A 21713-nucleotide genomic window follows, 5' to 3' on the forward strand; every position below is an offset into this window, starting at 1 on the left:
CATGAAATTGTCTGCAAGGCAAGCGAGGAATTTGTTGGACCTTGTACTCTTGGCCGAGTTTGTTTTCCAGCAAATATCGGGATAGTTGAAGTCGCCCATGACTACTACATCTCTTCTCTGTGCATGTTTGGTCAACTGTTGGCAGAAGACTTCATCAAGTTCTTCCTCCTGGCTTGGGGGTCTGTAGTAGACGCCTACAACGACATCTTTTTGAGTCCCAGTTCCCTTGATTCTTATCCAGATGATTTCAAGCTGGTTTCCCAGATTGCTGTCTTGAATCTCTTCTGTAGCATAAGAGTTTTTGACATATAAGGCTACTCCGCCTCCTCTCCCCTTTGTTCGGTCTCTGTGAAAGAGGTTATACCCCTCGATATCTACATTCCAGCGATAGGAGTCATCCCACCAGGTTTCAGTGATCCCTATGATATCATATTTGTGGTGTTGTGCTAAAAGTTGGAGTTCGTCTTGTTTATTTCCCATGCTCTGTGCATTAGTGTAAAGACATGTGAGCCCCTGAGATCTTCCCCTGAGCTGTTTAATTGGGATTATTGTGCTTTGGGTACTTGGTCCTTGTTGTGTTTGTGCAGCCCTCCGTTTAGCCTTCTGGCGATTCCCAGATATTGTGGGTAAAGTAGTGTTCGCAAGGCTGTTGTCCCCCTCCCCCGGTGGACCTAGTTTAAAGTGCGTCTAATGAGGTTTGCGAGTCTGTGAGCAAAAAGGTGTTTTCCTACTTGTGTGAGATGCACCCCATCCCTTGCCAGTAGGCCATCCTCCTGGAAAAGCAGGCCATGGTCGAGGAAGCCAAAGCGTTCCTCCTGACACCATTTTCTAAGCCAGTCATTGACCTGTACTATTTTTCTGGCTCTTGTGGGTCCGTGTCTTACAACAGGGAGGAGGGATGAAAAGACCACCTGTACATTACATTCTTTTAGCTTTGCTCCTAGAGCTCGAAAATCATTTGTGATCTTTTGAAACGTATGCCTTGCATCCGCATTCTCGAAAGGGGAGGCTGGTTCTCCCCCCTCTGTTGGATCTTCCTCCTGTTGCATAGGGGTACCTCACCACAGCCGTGGGATGGCACTGAAGAATCCTGGCTTAATGTAAGCTCACAGCAGCCGCTCCCAGAAAGGACACAGGACGCCAATCCGTAATCAATCAGGAAACTTTTACTACTGGATGCATATACACAATGAAAGCCAGGATTGGCACACAGACGCAAGTCAACCCTTATATACCCTCCCCCACATTCGAATCCCCTCTTCCCGCCTGACAATGGTCCCGCGCAATATTCCCCGCCAAACCACCAACGGTCCCTCCCAAGGCCACCAGCTGCAATTCCTTATCAGTTCTCCATGTCAGGAATCCGGTTTTTTGCGCCAACATCCAAGGCCAGGAAACCGAGTCCTGACACGTGACCATGTTTGGAGGAATTGATCTTGATTTATAGGAGTCGTAGTTCACCAACATCCAAAGAGCACTGTGAACCCAACCAACGTTGTATCTGGACTAAAGTTGCCATGGATGATGGGGCACGCAGTACCCCCATGACCATGTTTGGGGGAATTGATCTTGATTTATAGGAGTCGTAGTTCACCTACATCCAGAGAGCACTGTGAACCCAACCAACGTTGTATCTGGACCAAAGTTGCCATGGATGATGGGGCACGCAGTACCCCCATGACCATGTTTGGGGGAATTGATCTTGATTTATAGGAGTCGTAGTTCACCTACATCCAGAGAGCACTGTGAACCCAACCAACGTTGTATCTGGACCAAAGTTGCCATGGATGATGGGGCATACAGTATCCCCGTGACCATGTTTGGGGGAATTGATCTTGATTTATAGGAGTCGTAGTTCACCTACATCCAGAGAGCACTTTGAACCCAACCAATGTTGTATCTGGACCCAAGTTGCCATGGATGATGGGGCACGCAGTACCCCCGTGACCATGTTTGGAGGAATTGATCTTGATTTATAGGAGTCGTAGTTCACCTACATCCAGAGAGCACTGTGAACCCAACCAACGTTGTATCTGGACCAAATTTGCCATGGATGATGGGGCACGCAGTACCCCCGTGACCATGTTTGGGGGAATTGATCTTGATTTATAGGAGTCGTAGTTCACCAACATCCAAAGAGCACTGTGAACCCAACCAATGTTGTGTCTGGACCCAAGTTGCCATGGATGATGGGGCACGCAGTACCCCCGTGACCATGTTTGGAGGAATTGATCTTGATTTATAGGAGTCGTAGTTCACCTACATCCAGAGAGCACTGTGAACCCAACCAACGTTGTATCTGGACCAAAGTTGCCATGGATGATGGGGCACGCAGTACCCCCGTGACCATGTTTGGAGGAATTGATCTTGATTTATAGGAGTCGTAGTTCACCTACATCCAGAGAGCACTGTGAACCCAACCAACGTTGTCTCTGGACCAAAGTTGCCATGGATGATGGGGCACGCAGTACCCCCGTGACCATGTTTAGGGGAATTGATCTTGATGTATAGGAGTCGTAGTTCACCTACATCCAGAGAGCACTGTGAACCCAACCAATGTTGTATCTGGACCAAATTTGCCATGGATGATGGGGCACGCATTACCCCCATGACCATGTTTGGGGGAATTGATCTTGATTTATAGGAGTCGTAGTTCACCTACATCCAGAGAGCACTGTGAACCCAACCAACGTTGTATCTGGACCAAAGTTGCCATGGACGATGGGGCACACAGTACCCCCGTGACCATGTTTGGGGGAATTGACCTTGATTTATAGGAGTCGTAGTTCACCAACATCCAGAGAGCACTGTGAACCCAACCAACGTTGTATCTGGACCAAATTTGCCATGGATGATGGGGCACGCAGTACCCCCATGACCATGTTTGGGGGAATTGACCTTGATTTATAGGAGTCGTAGTTCACCAACATCCAGAGAGCACTGTGAACCCAACCAACGTTGTATCTGGACTAAAGTTGCCATGGATGATGGGGCACACAGTACCCACGTGACCATGTTTGGGGGAATTGATCTTGATTTATAGGAGTCGTAGTTCACCAACATCCAGAGAGCACTGTGAACCCAACCAACGTTGTATCTGGACCAAATTTGCCATGGATGATGGGGCACGCAGTACCCCCGTGACCATGTTTGGGGGAATTGACCTTGATTTATAGGCGTTGTAGTTCACCAACATCCAGAGAGCACTGTGAACCCAACCAATGTTGTATCTGGACCAAATTTGCCATGGATGATGGGGCACGCAGTACCCCCGTGACCATGTTTGGGGGAATTGACCTTGATTTATAGGCGTTGTAGTTCACCAACATCCAGAGAGCACTGTGAACCCAACCAACGTTGTATCTGGACCAAAGTTGCCATGGATGATGGGGCATACAGTACCCCCGTGACCATGTTTGGGGGAATTGATCTTGATTTATAGGGGTCGTAGTTCACCAACATCCAGAGAGCACTGCAAACCCAACCAACGTTGTATCTGGACCAAAGTTGCCATGGATGATGGGACTTGCAGTACCTTCACTCACTTCCAGAGACCACTGTGACCCCTATGAATGGCAGATGAGGACCATACTTTGCACACAAATACCCTGGTCACCACCGCGTCCCCAAGCGAGTAGCTTCATAAACAAGCACCTTGGTCTCCCTATGGATGTCCCGGTCCTCAAACACTCTCTGCTTCATTCAGAAAAATGCTGCGCTCGCAGAGCTCAGGCAGTGTTGAATTTCAGTGTCAATGTTGACTTTTGTGGAGAGGTGGCTGTCCAGGTAGCGAAAATGGTCAACATTTTCTAATTTGTAAGTTAGAACATACTTGTATTGGGACCTTCTTATGTAGAAGTTCTACTGTATGTGTGTTATCGGTGGGAATATGATCTGAATTTTGGAAAATGGGAGGAATTGGCTCAGCTCAGTTACAGAATCCCTTTCTGAGTCACACTGGGAAGAGGTTACCCATCGCTAACATGCCTGAAATAACTCACTCAACACTGACAAGTAACTTGACAGTAAATGACATGTTCCATATACCTCCTCGGATAGGAACACAGTCTATTTGAAGAACGACACCTGGTAGCTAAACATGAGTTGGTTAAATGGAAACTCCAGGGTATTTTTAACATTTTCTTTGCATCCTTCTTCAAAGTTATCCCTGTGCCAAGAAGACTGAACCATTTCTGTTCAACTTGTAGGGTTGTGTTTGGTCTGCGCGATGGAGAAGGAACCAGTCAAGCCAAGGACCAAGTATGTATATATCTCTATTGCTGTGCAATCGAAATACTTATTGAAAGAACAATTGGGGATCGAGTGTCATCGAATCATAGAATCAAAGAGTTGGAAGAGACCTCATGGGCCATCCAGTCCAACCCCATTCTGCCAAGAAGCAGGAATATTGCATTCAAATCACCCCTGACAGATGGCCATCCAGCCTCTGTTTAAAAGCTTCCAAAGAAGGAGCCTCCACCACACTCCGGGGCAGAGAGTTCCACTGCTGAACGGCTCTCACATTCAGGAAGTTCTTCCTCATATTCAGATGGAATCTCCTCTCTTGTAGTTTGAAGCCATTGTTTCGCGTCCTAGTCTCCAAGGAAGCAGAAAACAAACTTGCTCCCTCCTCCCTGTGGCTTCCTCTCACATATTTATACATGGCTATCATATCTCCTCTCAGCCTTCTCTTCTTCAGGCTAAACATGCCCAGCTCCTTAAGCCGCTCCTCATAGGGCTTGTTCTCCACACCCTTGATATTTTTAGTCGCCCTCCTCTGGACACATTCCAGCTTGTCAATATCTCTCTTCAATTGTGGTGCCCAGAATTGGACACAATATTCCAGATGTGGTCTAACCAAAGCAGAATAGAGGGGTAGCATGACTTCCCTAGATCTAGACACTATGCTCCTCTTGATGCAGGCCAAAATCCCATTGGCTTTTTTGCCGCCACATCACATTGTTGGCTCATGTTTAACTTGTTGTCTACGAGGACTCCAAGATCTTTTTCACACGTACTGCTCTCGAGCCAGGTCTCCCCCATTTTGTATCTTTGCATTTCGTTTTTTCTGCCAAAGTGGAGTATCTTGTATTTGTCACTGTTGAACTTCATTTTGTTCATGGTTCCCAACTATAGGTCAACAGATGTCCTTCATTCTTGGCTGTGTTTCATGGGGTTTCGTAGAATCATAGAGCTGGAAGAGACTCAACTCCAAAAGTGCCTGGAGATCCATGTTTGGATATCCATGGACATCGTGTATCTCCAGATGTTGTCACAGATATGCCTGGAAGCCCCGGCCAGTGTTGTCAGAAGTTGAGGATTATGGAAGTCATAGTCTAGCATGGGCAAACTTTATAACTTGGGGGCCACATGCTAGTACTGTTTGCTAGGAGGACTGGCTGCCCAGTGATGGAAGGAACGAAGAAAAGGAGGAAGGAAAGAGAGAAGGAAAGACAGATGGAAGGGAGGAAGGGAAGGATGGAAGGAGAAAGTGAGGGAAGGAGGGAGGAAAGAGGGAAGGAAGGATGGAGGGTTGAAAAGGTGGAAGGAAAGGAGGAAGGAAAGAGAGAAGGAAAGACAGGCGAAAGGGAGGAAGGAAAGGATGGAAGTAGAAAGTGAGGGAAGGAGGAAGGAAAGAGGGAAGGAAAGACAGACGAAAGGGAGGAAGAAAAAGATGGAAGGAGAAAGTGAGGGAAGGAGGGAGGAAAGAGGGAAGGAAGGATGGAGGGTTGAAAAGGTGGAAGGAAAGGAGGAAGGAAAGAGAGAAGGAAAGACAGGCGAAAGGGAGGAAGGAAAGGATGGAAGTAGAAAGTGAGGGAAAGAGGAAGGAAAGAGGGAAGGAAGGATGGAGGGATGAAAAGGAGGAAGGAAAGAGAGAAGGAAAGACAGACGAAAGGGTGGAAGGGAAGGATGGAAGGAGAAAGTGAGGGAAGGAAGGAGGAAAGAGTGAAGGAAGGATGGAGGGATGAAAAGGTGGAAGAGAAGGAGGAAGGGAAAAGAGAAGGGTGGCAGAAAGGAAGAGAGGGATGGATGAATGGAAGGAAGGAAGAAGAAAGGAAAGAGAGAAGAAAGAAAAGACAAAATGGAAGGATGGAAGGAGGGATGAAAGGGTGGAAGGGAAGGAGGAAGGGAAAAGAGAAGGAAGGTAGAAAGAAAGGGAGGAAGGGAAGGATGGATGGAAGGAAGGAAGGAAGGGAAGAATAAGAGAAAGATAGAAGGAAAAAAAGACAAAAGAGAAGGACGGAAGGAGGGATGAAAGGGTGGAAGGAAAGGAAGAAGGGAAAAGAGAATGAAGGGAGGAAGAAAGGGAGGAAGGGAAGGATGCATGGATGGAAGGGAAGAATAAAGGAAAGATAGAAGGAAGGAAGGAAGGAAGGAAGGAGGGAGGGAGGGAGGGATGAAAGGTTTTTATCAGACCATACCTGGAATATTGTGTCCAATTCTGGGCACCACAATTGAAGAGAGATATCGACAAGCTGGAATGTGTCCAGAGGAAGGTGACTAAAATGATCAAGGGTCTGGAGAACAAGCCCTATGAGGAGTGGCTTAAGGAGCTGGGCATGTTTAGCCTGAAGAAGAGAAGGCTGAGAGGAGACATGATGAGGGCCATGTATAAATATGTGAGGGCAAGTCATCGGGAGGAGGGGGCAAGCTTGTTTTCTGCTGCCCTGGAGACTAAGATGCAAAACAATGGCTTTAAACTATAATAAAGGAGATTCCACCTGAACATTAGGAAGAACTTCCTAACTGTGAGAGCTGTTCAACAGTGGAACTCTCTGCCCCGGAGTGTGATGGAGGCTCCTTCTATGGAGGCTTTTAAACAGAGGCTGGATGGCCATCTGTCAGGGATGTTTTGAATGCAATATTCCTGCTTCTTGGCAGGTTGACGTGGACTGGATGCCCATGAGGTCTCTTCCAACTCTAGGATTCCATGACTGCCTGTATTTAATTTTGCTCCGAATATGTAAACATGTATTTGCATGAAGGAACATATCCTAAGTGAATATTATTTTTAGCCACCTATGTTTCCCTAAGTAGAATAATGAAGGGACATTGTGTGTCTGCAAACCCAACGAGTGCACAACGCAGCTCTTGCGTCTCCCCATGTTCTTCCTTACAGGTCCTGCCTTATCACATGGGGGGTCATCACGGTGCTCTGTGGGACGTTCATCTTCGGGCAAAGCACCACCCTGGCCGTCATGGAGCTGCTCTACCAATTCTAGCCTCTAGGTGGCAACATTTGCAAAGGGAGTCCAGTGGCGGTGGGACAACCTATAAGGCAAGGCTGTCTTCTACTGTTGGGAGACTTCCGAGCAACATTCCTGGTTGACGTGGACAGGTACTTTTTCTCACCTGGGCATAACAGAAATAAGGGCTACCTTTCAGATATCTATGTAAATAAATAAAAACACACTTGAGTTGGTTATGCCTTTCCGTTCATTATATATCTTTGGGGTGCCGCAATCCCAAAAAAGTATGATAGAGAACATTTCATCCAGTAAATAGGGCAGACCCGGTTAAACCCTTGTGCCGGCAGGACTGAAGACCGACAGGTCGCAGGTTCGAATCTGGGTGGAGTGTGGATGAGCTCCCTCTGTCAGCTCCAGCTCTCCATGTGGGGACATGAGAGAAGCCTCCCACAAGGATGGTAAAACGTCAACACATCCGGGCGTCCCCTGGGCAATGTCCTTGCAGACGGCCAATTCTCTCACACCAGAAGCGACTTGCAGTTTCTCAAGTCACTCCTGACATGAAAAAAAATCCAGAAAATAGTGCTGACACTAACTAAATATGGTTTTCTGTTGGCGAGCAGATGGCGACTACAGGATGGCCTATGTTTATTATTTTTTATTTTTCATATTGTTATGTATTCATGTGTTTTATTTAATTATGATGTTATTGTTTATTGTTTCACTGGACCCAATTTGGCACAAATACCCAATATGCCCACATTTGAATACTGGTGGGGTTGGAAGGAGATTGATTATGTCATTTGGGAGTTGTAGTTGCTGGGATTTATAGTTCGCTAAGGACATTCCGAACTCCACCAACAATGGAATTGAACCAGACTTGGCACACAGAACTCCCATGACCAACAGAAGATACTGGAAGGGTTTGGTGGGCATTGACCTTGAGTTTTGGAGTTGTAGTTCATCTACATCCAGAGAGCACTGTGGATTCAAACAATGATGGATCTGGACCAAACTCGGCACAAATGCTCAATATGCCCAAATGTGAATACTGGTGGAGTTTGGAGAAAATAGACCTTGTCATTTGAGAGCTGTAGTTGCTGGGATTTATAGTTCATGTATAATCAAAGAACATTCTGAACACGACCAACGATAGAATTGGGCCAAACTTCCAACACAGAACCTCCATGACCAACAGAAAATACTGTTTTCTGATGGTCTTTGGTGACCCCTCTGACACCCCCTCGCGACCCCCGCCCAGGGGTCCCAACCCCCAGGTTGAGAAACACTTTTCTAAGGATTGTTCAATGTATTGTCGAAGGCTTTCATGGCTGGAATCACTGGGTTGTTGTAGGTTTTTTCGGGCTACATGGCCATGGTCTAGAGGCATTCTCTCCTGACATTTTGCTTCTCTCTATGGCAAGCATCCTCAGAGGTAGTGAGGTCTGTTGGAAGAAGGAAAAAGGGTTTATATATCTGTGGAATGACCAGGGTGAGACAAAGGACTCTTGTCTGCTGGAGCTAGGTGTGAATGTTTCAACTGACAACCTTGATTAGCATACAATGGCCTGACTGTGCCTGGGGCAAACCTTTGTTGAGAGGTGATTAGATGTCCTTGTTTGTTTCCTCTCTGTTGTTGTGCTGTTGCAATTTTAGAGTTTTTTAATACTGGTAACCAGATTATGTTTATTTTCATGGTTTCCTCCTTTCTGTTGAAATTGTCCACATGCCTGTGGATTTCAATGGCTTCTCTGTGTAGTCTGACATGGTGGTTGTGAGAGTGGTCCAGCATTTCTGTGTTCTCAAATAATCTGCTGTGTCCAGGTTGGTTCATCAGGTGCTCTGCTATGGCTGACTTCTCTGGTTGAAGTAGTCTGCAGTGCCTTCCATGTTCCTTGATTCGTGTTTGGGCAATGCTGCTGCGTTTGGTGGTCCCTATGTAGACTTGTCCACAGCTGCATGGTACACGGTAGACTCCTGCAGAAGTGAGAGGATCCCTCTTGTCCTTTGCTGAACGAAGCATTTGTTGGATTTCCTTAGTGGGTCTGTAGATAGTTTGTATGTTGTGTTTCCTCATCAGCTTCCCTATGCGGTCAGTGGTTCCCTTGATGTCTGGCAAGAACACTTTTCCTCTGGGTGGATCTCTGTCTTGACTCTTGTGGCTTCTTCTCGGTTGTCTTGCAGCTCTTCTGATGCCTGAGGTGGAGTCTCCATTGGCCTGGAGAGCCCAGTTGAGGTGGTTCAGTTCCTCTTGGAGGAGGTGGGGTTCGCAGATTCTTTTTGCACGGTCTGCCAAGGCTTTAATGGTGCTTCTTTTTTGACTTGGGTGATGGTTGGAGTTTTTATGTAGATATCTATCTGTGTGTGTGGGTTTTCTGTAAACGGTGTGACCCAATTGTTGATCTGGTTTGCAGATGACTAGGACAACTAGAAAAGGCAGTCTTCCTTCATTTTCGTTTTCCATGGTGAACTAGATGTTTGGGTGGATGCTGTTAAGATGGTCCAGGAACCTGTTGAGTTCTTCTTCTCCATGGCTCCAAATGGTGAAGGTGTCATCCACATATCTGAACCATATAGTGGACTTTTTGGTTGCTGTTTCCAGGGCTTGTTTTTCAAAGTGTTCCATGTAGAAATTACCTATGACCGGGCTGAGAGGGCTCCCCAGAGCTACTCAATCTTTCTGTTCGTAGAACTCATTGTCCCACTGAAAGTAGCTGGTGGTGAGGCAATGGTGAAACAGAGCTGTGATGTCTTCTGGGAACCTCTGGTTGATTAGTGCAATAGTGTCTGCTATCAGGACCATGGTAAATAGAGACACCACATCGAAGCTGATCAGTTTGTCGTTGGTATTTAACATTCATACCTAGCCCCAGCAGAGAAGAGTCCTTTGTCCCACCCTGGTCATTCCACAGATATATAAATCCTTTTGCCTAGTTCCAACAGTAGCAACAGTAAGAACTGACCACGGAACAACAGACTGGTTCAAGATTGGGAAAGGCGTACGGCAAGGCTGCATACTCTCACCCAACCTTTTTAACTTGTATGCAGAACACATCATGCGAGAATGTGCGGGGCTGGATGAATGCAAAGCTGGGGTGAAAATTGCTGGAAGAAACATTAACAACCTCAGATATGCAGATGACACCACTCTGATGGCCGAAAGCGAGGAGGAGCTGAGGAGCCTTCTAATCAAGGTGAAAGAAGAAAGCGCAAAAGCCGGGTTGCAGCTAAATGTCAAAAAAACCAAGATTATGGCAACAAGAATGATTGACAACTGGAAAATAGAGGGAGAAACCGTGGAAGCCGTGACAGACTTTGTATTTCTAGGTGCAAAGATTACTGCAGATGCAGACTGTGGCCAGGAAATCAGGAGACGCTTACTTCTTGGGAGGAGAGCAATGTCCCATCTCTTTACAAAACAGTAAAGAGTAGAGACATCAGACTGGCAACAAAGATCCATTGCCTAGTCAAAGCCATGGTCTTCCCTGTAGTCACCTACGGATGTGAGAGCTGGACCTTAGGGAAGGCTGAGCGAAGGAAGATCGATGCTTTTGAGCTGTGGTGCTGGAGGAAAGTTCTGAGAGTGCCTTGGACTGCGAGAAGATCCAACCAGTCCATCCTCCAGGAAATAAAGCCCGGCTGCTCACTGGAGGGAAGGAGACTAGAGACAAAGTTGAAGTTCTTTGGCCACATCATGAGGAGACAGCAAGGCCCAGAGAAGACAATGATGCTGGGGAAAGTGGAAGGCAAAAGGAAGAGGGGCCGACCAAGGGCAAGATGGATGGATGGCATCCTTGAAGTGACTGGATTGACCTTGAGGGAGCTGGGGGTGGTAACAGCTGACAGGGAGCTCTGGCGTGGGCTGGTCCATGAGGTCACAAAGAGTCGGAGACGACTGAACGAATGAACAACAACAAAGTTCCAACAGACCTCACTATCTCTGAGGATGCTTGCCATAGATGCAGGCGAAACCTCAGGAGAGAATGCCTCTAGACCATGGCCATATAGCCCGAAAAAAACCTACAACAACCCACTGTCCTAAGGATTATTTCTGTGTTTGATTTATCATCATCATCATTTAATAACTTACTAATCGCCCTCCATCCAAGAATGCTCCAGGCGATTTACAGCTAAATTATAAAAGATAAAATACATACATACAAAAATTAAAAATTAACAGAGATCGAATGCTCTAGTAAAAAGCCAGGTCTTAAGTGCGAGAATAAAAGGCCCTCAGTCACGCATGGCTCTCATGTAGGGTGGCAAGGAATTCCACAAGGCAGGGGCAGAAAGAGAGAAAGCCCATCTGCGTCTGGTCCTTTCCAAGTGCACTTCTCTAGGACCCGGTATATAAAGTAAGTCACGTTGGGATGGTCGTTGCGACCTCCGATGATGGGAGAAGGAGAGGCGGTCCCTAAGGTATGATGGACCCTGGCCGTAAAGAGTTTTAAAGGTCAGAACTAGCATCTTATACAGGCCACGGTACTCAGTTGGAAGCCAATGTCAATGTTGCAGCACTGGTGTTCTATGGCATTTCATGGGCATTCTTGTGAGTAACCTGGCTGCTGCATTCTGAACAATACAGAGCTTTCGGGTCGTAGACATCGGAAGGCCAACATACAGGGCGTTGCAATAGTCCAGCCTAGACGTGACGGTGGCATGGATGACAGTTGTCAGAGCCTCGTCAGATAGGTAGGGTGCCAGTTGCCTCGCTTGTTGGTGATGGAAAAAGGCCTGTTTGCTGGCAGCAGTGACCTGAGCTTCCATTGTCAGCTGTGAATCCAGGATGACACCTAAGCTCTTAACAGTGGTCGATGGAGATAGGGCGGCACCATCAAAGGTGGGTAATGGAGGAGTCAGACCTGCCGGGCGGCCATGCCAGAGAATCTCAGTCTTCGCCGGGTTCACCTTCAGTCTGCTAGCACGTAGCCAGTTTGACAGAGCTTCCAGACATCGGGTGAAATTGACGTTGCTTCAGGCTCTAGGCGCAGAAGGAGTTGGGTATCGTCTGCATATTGGTAGCAGTCCAGGCCGAAACTCCGAGCCAAACTAGCAAGGGGTCTAACGTAGACGTTGAAGAGAAGAGGAGAGAGAATTGCACCTTGGGGGACCCCACATAGGAGGGGGGATCTATCGGAGACTTGATCCATGTACTCCACGCGTTGACTCCAGTTCCGGAGAAATGAATTGAACCAATTGAGGGCCTGACCACGAATTATTAAAATATTCCCGTCCAAACCCAAGTAACAAAGGTGGAGGCATTACTTTTCATTCAACCCTCGTATATGCATGTCAAACCCAATCCTTACCTGTGAGTAGATTGTGCTTTATGGACGAGAGGTACCGCAAGTCCCATTTTTTCAATTTTATTCCTTTTGTCTGGAGACTCCAGTCATCGTTATACAACAGCGCAGATAATATATATATATACATACATCTTTTTAAAATTGCTTATAGTTGGCTAATATACTGACATCCTGCAGTGTGCTACGGCATAGAGCTACATCGTCTGATCTCTAAAACAATACAGGTAAACTATCAAAGGTTACAGTCAAGAGTGAAGATAAAGCGAGCTTGCTTGCCGTCTCGGAGGAAGAGGTGGCAAAGATTATTTCCCGATTTGGAGACTTGCCTGTCGAGTCCTTGTTGGCAACTTAAGAAAAGGAAAGGCTCCTAAACTTGGTAACGTAACTTAGTGCTACTTACTATAGCAAGAGAGGGGGATGCTTCTCTAAATATACCCATGTTTACAAAAAAATAATAATCATGCATTGGCATTAAAATGAAGGAAGCGGAGAGGAATGGAAAGGTTTGGCCGGCGTGGGTGTTTACGTGGAAATAATCCCAAAAGCAATGGAGGGAAGCGCTAGCTGTATTATAACTCGAAGGAATTGAAACAACACACCTCCTCGTTGATGGAAGTGGCCCACCGAAAGGCCGCTATGTCAGAAAATGACGTTATTTGGCTATTGGGAGAATGTTACCGCCTGGTTCTCTGTCGGGGATGCAAAATGGTGTCGATGGGATTAGAGGGCTTTATATATTAAGGAGCCCTTGGTGGTGCGGCGAGTTAAACCGCTGAGCTTCTGAACTTGCCGACTGAAAGGTTAGCAGTTTGAATCCGGAGAGCAGGGTGAGCTCCCGCTGTTAGCCCCAGCTCCTGCCAACATGGCAGTTTGAAAACATGCAAATGTTTTACCGCCTGGTTCTCTGTCGGGGATGCAAAATGATGTCGATGGGATTAGAGGGCTTTATATATTACGGAGCACTTGGTGGTGCAGCGAGTTAAACCGCTGAGTTTCTGAACTTGCTGATTGAAAGGTTAGCAGTTTGAATCCGGAGAGCAGGGTGAGCTCCCGCTGTTAGCCCCAGCTCCTGCCAACATAGCAGTTTGAAAACATGCAAATGTTTTACCGCCTGGTTCTCTGTCGGGGATGCAAAATGGTGTCGATGGGATTAGAGGGCTTTATATATCAAGGAGCCCTTGGTGGTGCAGCGAGTTAACCCGCTGAGCTTCTGAACTTGCTGATTGAAAGGTTAGCAGTTTGAATCCGGAGAGCAGGATGAGCTCCCACTGTTAGCCCCAGCTCCTGCCAACCTAATAGTTCAAAAACATGCAAATATGACTAGCTCAATAGGTACCGCTTTGGTGAGAAGGTAACGGTGTTGCATGGAGTCATGCAGGTCACTTGACCTTGGGGGTGTCTATGGACAATGCCGGCTCTTCGGCTTAGGGATTAGAGGGCTTTATATATTACGGAGCCCTTGGTGGTGCAGCGAGTTAAACCGCTGAGCTTCTGAACTTGCCGACTGAAAGGTTAGCAGTTTGAATCCGGAGAGCAGGGTGAGCTCCCAGTGTTAGCCCCAGCACCTGACAACCTAATAGTTCAAAAACATGCAAATATGACTAGCTCAATAGGTACCGCTTTGGTGAGAAGGTAACGGTGTTGCATGGAGTCATGCAGGTCACATGACCTTGGGGGTGTCTATGGACAATGCCGGCTCTTCGGCTTAGGGATTAGAGGGCTTTATATATTACGGAGCCCTTGGTGGTGCAGCGAGTTAAACCGCTGAGCTTCTGAACTTGCTGACTGAAAGGTTAGCAGTTTGAATCCGGAGAGCAGGGTGAGCTCCCAGTGTTAGCCCCAGCTCCTGCCAACTTAATAGTTCAAAAACATGCAAATATGACTAGATCAATAGGTACCACTTTGGTGAGAAGGTAACGGTGTTGCATGGAGTCATGCAGGTCACATGACCTTGCGGATGTCTATGGACAATGCCGGCTCTTCGGCTTAGAAATGGAGATGAGCACCACTCCGCAGAGTTGGACACGACTAGACTTGATGTCAAGGGGAAACCTTTATCTTTTATATATTAGGGTTGTGCATTTGGGGCGAACCTTCACCCATTTTGTGTCCCGGCTTTCGGTGAAAGCCTTGATTTGTTTTTCGGGAGGCTCCCGAAATCAGGAGGCCAGATACCTGTTTTTGCTTTACGGTGCCGAAATATTCGTTTTCTATCAGCCCATGTGGGGTAGAGGGGGCTTCCCACCCAGGCTCCCCTTTCTGGCGCACACTTTATCTGTCAGTCTTAGGGCAACAAACTCTTTATAGCATGGGTTGTTGTAGGTTTTTCCGGTCTATATGGCCATGTTCTAGAGGCATTTTCTCCTGATGTTTCACCTGCATCTATGGCAAAGCATCCTCAGAGGTAGTGAGGTCTGTTGGAAGTAGGAAAATGGGTTTATATATCTGTGGGTGGGACAAAGGACTTTTGTCTGCTGGAGCTAGGTGTGAATGTTTCAACTGACCACCTTGATTAGCATACAATGGCTTGGCAGTGCCTGGGGGAATCTTTTGTTGAGAGGTGATTTGATGTGCCTGTGTGTTTATAGCATGCATGGGCAAACTTTGGCCCTCCAAGTGTTTTGGACTCCAACTCCCACAATTCCTAACAGCCGAAGTTTGCCCATGCCTGCTTTATAGTGTTTCCTGCAATAGACTAGCATGTCTACCCATGTTGTAGCAACCGGGGCTGAAGACACCCCTGAGACAGAGATAGAGGAGGAAAGAGGGAAAATGAGCCAGCTCTGCCACCATTTCTCGCTGTTGTTTCCCTATTCAATTGGGAAACCTACCTTGTGCCTGTTCCATCTGACCTCCTTAGCCAGGAGCTAAGAGCTGACCCATGGTGAGATCCCTTGGTGTGGAGCTATGACACACCGTACTTACTGGTGGCTTGCTGGAGCTTGCCTTCCGTTGCGTTTGCCGGTGGCTTTGCTGGGGCTCCATGCTGCCTTGCTTGCCTGGGCTGCTGTGTCTTCATTAGCACAGGACTCCATGACTGTGCAGGCCCAAAAAGTCCCTGGCAGGCATGGGCACTTTCTGGGCATGTACACCCCAGGAGAGGGTATGTGTGACCTTCAGACCCAGAGTGCCCACTTCTGCCAGGGTCTGCAGCCAAGTGCCCTGAGCACAATCCCTCTCCTCTCCTCTATCTCTGTCTCGGAGGTGTAACTATGATTCTAAAAAGCAGGCTTGGAGCCGATACCCACTCCCGCTTGCTTTCGTGTCGAGCTCATTTTTGTATGGGGAGGGACCTTCTCATTCCGTGCTCCCCAAGGAATGAAAGAAACGAAGAAAAGGGAGAAACAAATACCGTGCACATGTCTACTCTATATGGCACCTTGCTTTTGGATATGTGTGTTGTGGAGCCGGTACCTGTTCCCGCTTGCTTTCAAGTCGAGTTCATGTTTGTATGGGGGGGGGGGGGGCTTCCCATTCCGTGCTCTCCAAGGAATGAAAGAAACAAATGAAACGGGAGAAACAAATACTGTGCACATGTCTACTATATATGGCAGTTTGATTTTGGATATGTGTGTTGTGGAGCCAGTACCCGCTCCTGCTTGCTTTCAAGTCGAGCTCATGTTTGTATTGGGGGGGGGGGGGGGCTTCCCATTCCGTGCTCTCCAAGGAACGAAAGAAATGAATGAAACGGGAGAAACAAATACTGTGCACATGTCTACTATATATGGCAGCTTGCATTTGGATATGTGTGTGGTAGAGCCAATACCCGCTCCCGCTTGCTTTCGTGTTGAGCTCATTTTTGTACGGGGAGGGGCCTTCCTATTCCTTGCTTCCCAAGGAACTAAAGATATGAATGAAAAGGGAGAAACAAATACTGTGACCATGTCTACTATATATGGTAGCTTGCTTTTGGATATGTGTGTTGTGGAGCCGGTACCCCCTCCCGCTTGCTTTCGTTTTGAACTCATTTTTGTATGGGGAGGGGCCTTCCCATTCCGTGCTCCCCAAGGAATGAAAGAAACGAATGAAACGGGAGAAACAAATACTGTGCACATGTCTACTCTATATGGCAGCTTGCTTTTGGGTATGTGTGTTGTGGACCTGGTACCTGCTCCCTCTTGCTTTCATGTCAAGCTCATTTTTGTACGGGGAGGGACCTTCCCATTCTGTGCTCCCCAAGAAATGAAAGAAACAAAACAAACGGGAGAAACAAATACTGTGCACATGTCTACTATATATGGCAGCTTGCTTTTGGATATGTGTGTTGTGGAGCTGGTACCTGCTCCCTCTTGCTTTCGTGTCAAGCTCATTTTTGTATGGGGAGTGACCTTCCCATTCCGTGCTCCCCAAGGAATGAAAGAAACAAAAGAAACGGGAGAAACAAATACTGTGCACATGTCTACTATATATGGCAGCTTGCTTTTGGATATGTGTGTTGTGGAGCCGGTATCTGCTCCCACTTGCTTTCGTGTCAAGCTAATTTTTGTATGAGGAAGGGCCTTCCCATTCCATGATCCCCAAGTAACAAAAGAAATGAATGTAACAAATACCGTGCACATGTCTACTATATATGACACGTTGCTTTTGGATATGTGTGTTGTGGAGCCGGTATCCGCTCCCGCTTGCTTTCGTGTCAAGCTAATTTTTGTATGGGGAAGGGCCTTCCCATTCCATGATCCCCAAGTAACAAAAGAAATGAATGAAACAAATACCGTGCACATGTCTACTATATATGACACGTTGCTTTTGGATATGTGTGTTGTGGAGCTGGTACCCGCTCCCACTTGCTTTCTTGTTGAGCTAATTTTTGTATGGGGAGGGGCCTTCCCATTCCGTGCTCCCCAAGTAATGAAAGAAACGAATGAAACAAATACCGTGCACATGTCTACTATATATGACACGTTGCTTTTGGATATGTGTGTTGTCGAGCTGGTATCCGCTCCCGCTTGCTTTCGTGTCGAGCTAATTTTTGTACGGGGAGGGGCTTTCCCATTCCATGCTCCCTAAGGAACAAAAGAAACCAATGAAACGAGAGAAACAAATACCGTGCACATGTCTACTATATATGGTAGCTTGCTTTTGGATATGTGTGTTGTGTGGATACCAAAACCAGTTCTGCACCTCCAAAACTCCAATTCCCAGAGAAAATTCGTGAAACAACATTTAACAATATTTTTGGAATGGCATAAACAGCACTTGCGGGGTAACTATTGCCCGACAACACATGCTGAGACTCAACAGCGTTTTTTCTTTTTACCATCCAGTGGTCTTGGTATCCTGATTTAGAAAAACAACTACAGTAAGATCTCTCCCTTATACACTGATTAATTAATCAAGATATGAATGGGCATTCATGCTATGTTACTGTTTGCTGTGTTTGCCTGGGGCCATGTCACACGTTTGAACTTGACATGACCCTCAGAGGACTTCCTTTTGGGGGGGGGGAATAGGAAAGAGGGAGATACAGCAACTGTAACAAAGTTGTTAGAAAAGACGGGGAGTTTCGTTCTCTGCAAAAGAGCGACGTTTTGCCTGGCAGGAAAGGAGAGGCGCCGTCCTTTCTCTGGTTTTTCCGTCTCCTCTCGTCACTCTCGGTTGAGGGTACACCAGGCAGCTGCCAAGGAAAGAGAAGTCGTAGTTCAGCAATATTTAGAGCAAAGGACCCCAAAGGAAGGCCCACGGGCAGGCCCGTAGCGAGGGGGGGGGGGTTAGGGGTTCAACCCCCCCGAAATGTTTCAGATTTTTTTAAAAAACCCTAGTTTACTCATGAATTTTAACTGGTTAACCCAATCTCCATGCTGCTAAGTCTATGAGATGCAAAAAATCAAGAGTCCCTCCAGAACTGCAAGCACTATCTCAAGCAAATATTGGCAATTTATTCACACTGTCATTACTTGCAGCAATAGCCGATGTAGTTGTTCTGGTATAGCTGTACCAGGAGCTCCAACTTTATTTGCTTTGTTTGCTTGCAGTCCTAGGTTTCAGGGACTCTGCAGATAGGTAGCTTCTTTGGTTGCAGTCATAGGGCAAGTCACCTGTCCATCATTGTTAAGTTTTGGTCCCGCCCCTTGCTCAGGGCAATTGGGAAGGGAAGGGAGCCATTTTTAGTTAGTCTCAGCAAGGTAAGCTTGTGTATAGGATGTGTGCAAGCTTCCCCTGTACAAAAGCTTCAACCCTTAAGACCTTCCGGGGGAGAAAGGTCTTAAGAGTCTCCAAAGAATTTCCAGGAAAACAGCCCTAAAGACCAAAGAACTCCAGCTGGAGAACATCTACTGCCTTGCTGGGAGGTCCACTCGGCGTTCGACACGCAGTTCAACCCGGTAGCAGAGCCCACATCAGTACGGGTTAGATTACAGTCAGCCTGGGAGAAGTTAAAATGGGGATTTTTCTTTAAAGATATTGAAGACAGTTGCCTGTCCTTTGTGGGCAAGATTAGGAATTCACCAGTTGACTAAAAGCTTGGAATCATTTGCTTAATTTTACTGAAGACAAGAGAAGTTTCTGTTTGATTGTTCATTAATAAAAGACTTTGTTGTACTTCTCAAGCCATCTAAAGACTGTTTGTGGTGGAAACCTCTGAGAACTTCTCTTTAGGCTTCCCGCTGGGCAAAGGTTGCACATCCTGTTCTAAAGACAATTATTTACAGGCCCAGCGCGCGACAGAACAGTAGTGAAGCAACCAAGTTGGGGGGGGGGGGGGATGTTGAATGCTCTCATTAAGGAGGCCAGACTTGGTGGAGGTGGTTGACAGGGGCGGAACTGCAGGCTATTGAAGGCTGCTCTGCCCCCTGCTGTGCTCTTGGCTTCAGCGTGAGCTAGGAGACAGGTTTCAACCCCCCCAACCCGCGAAATTTTCAACTCCCCCTCCAAAAAAATTTCAACCCCTCCCGAAAAATTTTTCTGGCTACGGCCCTGCCCACAGGCATTATGCAGCCATAAGAAGTCTTTTACTCATCCCCTGCTGTAAACCTTAGATTTCCTAAGTCTGAAACGACTTGAAGGCACACAACAACAACATCGATCCTAAATAACGGACTTCCCCATCAGCCAAAAGCAGGCTCACACCTCCCATTGAAATATTTATGTTGGGTAAAATTGTTTCTTATTTTAAATATTGTATTACTGGGTTGCTGTGAGTTTTCCAGGCTGTCTGGCCATGTTCCAGAAGCATTCTCTCCGATGTTTCGCCAACATCTATGGCAGGCAGAGAAGCCATTGCCTGAATATCAAGCAAAAAGTGGGCACTAGAAACAATATCATACGAAAGCTGACTGGCACAACCTGGGGATCACAACCAGACACAGTGAAGACATCTGCCCTTGCGCTATGCTACTTTGCTGCTGAGTATGCATGCCCAGTGTGGTACACATTTCACCACACTAAAACAATAGATGTGGCTCTTAATGAGACATGCCGCATTATCACGGGGTGTCTGCGCCCTACACCACTGGGGAAATTACACTGTCTAGCCAGTATCTACAATATTACTAACAATATTACAGTATAGTGGTATAGTACTGTATAGTAATGTATAATACTAATGTTGTGCTATGCTAATAATATAATATATTGTATGTACATATAACAGATAGGAAACAATCAGGGTTGACTAACACCTCTAACAAAGGATTCCCCCAGGCAGGAAGCAGCCAGGCTTTGAAGCTGCAAGGCCATTCAATGCTAATAATAATAATAATACAATATAATAATTTTATTTTTCGTATTACATGTAATATTACTAACAATATTACAGTATAGTGGTATAGTACTGTATAGTAATATTTAATACTAATGTTGTGCTATGCTAATAATATAATATATTGTATGTACATATAACAGATAGGAAACAATCAGGGCTGACGAACACCTCTAACAAAGGATTCCCTCAGGCAGGAAGCAGCCAGGCTTTGAAGCTGCAAGGCCATTCAATGCAAATAATAATAATGCAATATGATAATTTTATATTTCGTGTTACATGTAATATTACTAACAATATTACAGTATAGTGGTATAGTACTATATAGTAATATATAATACTAATGTTGTGCTACGCTAATAATATAATATATTGTATGTGTACATATAACTTGTAAGCTGCTATGAGTCCCCTTCAGGGCGAGAAGGGGGGCATATATTATTTATTTATTTATTTATTTATTTACGATAATTATACCCCATTGTGAATAAATAAATAAAATAAATAAATAATCAAGGTGGCCAATTGCAACATTCACACTTGCTTCCAACAGACAGGAGTTCTTTGTCCCACCCTGGACATCATTCCACAGATATAGAAACTCCATTTGCATAGTTTTTAACAGACCACACAACAGGTTATTGTGGGGTTTTTTTTGGGCTATATGGCCATGTTCTAGAGGCATTTCTCCTGACGTTTCGCCTGCATCTATGGCAAGCATCCTCAGAGGTATTCTACTCTATGCTTGCCATAGATGCAGGCGAAACGTCAGGAGAAATGCCTCTAGAACATGGCCATATAGCCCGAAAAAAACCCACAATAACCTAGTGATTCCAGCCATGAAAGCCTTCGACAATACATTGACCACACAACCTCTCAAGATGCCTGCTATAGATGTGGGCGAACGTCAGGAGAGAATGCTTCTGGAACACGGCCGTACAGCCTGGAAAACTCCCAGCTACCCAGCGATTCTGGCCATGAGAGCCTTCAACAACACAATAAATAAATAGTTTGTGGACCTCTGGTCTAGACCAATCTGCAGGCTTGTATTGGTACTATGGGTATACCAATATCTATGCTACTCTATAGAGACCAGGGTCAGAGAAGCAGATGGCGGAAACAGAAGAACGGCCTGCCTCAGGGGAGCGTGCTTGCTCCATCCATGTTCAACATCTACACAAATGACCAGCCACTGCCAGAAGGGACGGAGAGTTTCATCTACGCTGATGATCGTGCCATTACTGCTCAAGCAGGGAGCTTTGAGATGGTTGAACAGAAGCTCTCTGAAGCTCTAGGTGCTCTTACTGCCTATTACAGGGAAAACCAACTGATCCCCAACCCATCTAAAACACAGACATGTGCCTTTCATCTCAAGAACAGAGAAGCATCCCGAGCTCTGAAGATCACCTGGGAAGGAATCCCACTGGAGCATTGCAGCGCACCCAAATATCTGGGAGTCACTCTGGACCGTGCTCTTACCTACAAGAAGCACTGTCTGAACATCAAGCAAAAAGTGGGTGC

At 46.4% G+C, this 21713-nt stretch overlaps 2 protein-coding genes across 2 annotated transcripts in view; one reads left to right on the forward strand and one right to left on the reverse strand.

Moving 5' to 3' along the window:
• The window catches only part of SLC38A8 (solute carrier family 38 member 8), a 29980-nt gene extending 22699 nt beyond the window's left edge, over positions 1 to 7281 (forward strand). Inside the window, exons 9-10 of the mRNA XM_067470883.1 lie at positions 4209 to 4260; positions 7121 to 7281. Of these exons, the coding sequence (XP_067326984.1) occupies positions 4209 to 4260; positions 7121 to 7223 (155 nt within the window). The 3' untranslated portion in view covers positions 7224 to 7281. The remainder of the gene's footprint in view (positions 1 to 4208; positions 4261 to 7120) is intronic.
• A 9192-nt stretch (positions 7282 to 16473) lies between these two features.
• Positions 16474 to 21713, reverse strand: part of NECAB2 (N-terminal EF-hand calcium binding protein 2) — a 332316-nt gene continuing 327076 nt past the window's right edge. The window contains exon 13 of the mRNA XM_060788246.2: positions 16474 to 18110. Within this exon, the coding sequence (XP_060644229.2) occupies positions 18082 to 18110 (29 nt within the window). The 3' untranslated portion in view covers positions 16474 to 18081. The remainder of the gene's footprint in view (positions 18111 to 21713) is intronic.

The sequence above is a fragment of the Anolis sagrei genome, chromosome 8 (genome assembly GCF_037176765.1).
Source record: "Anolis sagrei isolate rAnoSag1 chromosome 8, rAnoSag1.mat, whole genome shotgun sequence".
In the NCBI taxonomy this organism is placed as follows: domain Eukaryota; kingdom Metazoa; phylum Chordata; class Lepidosauria; order Squamata; family Dactyloidae; genus Anolis; species Anolis sagrei.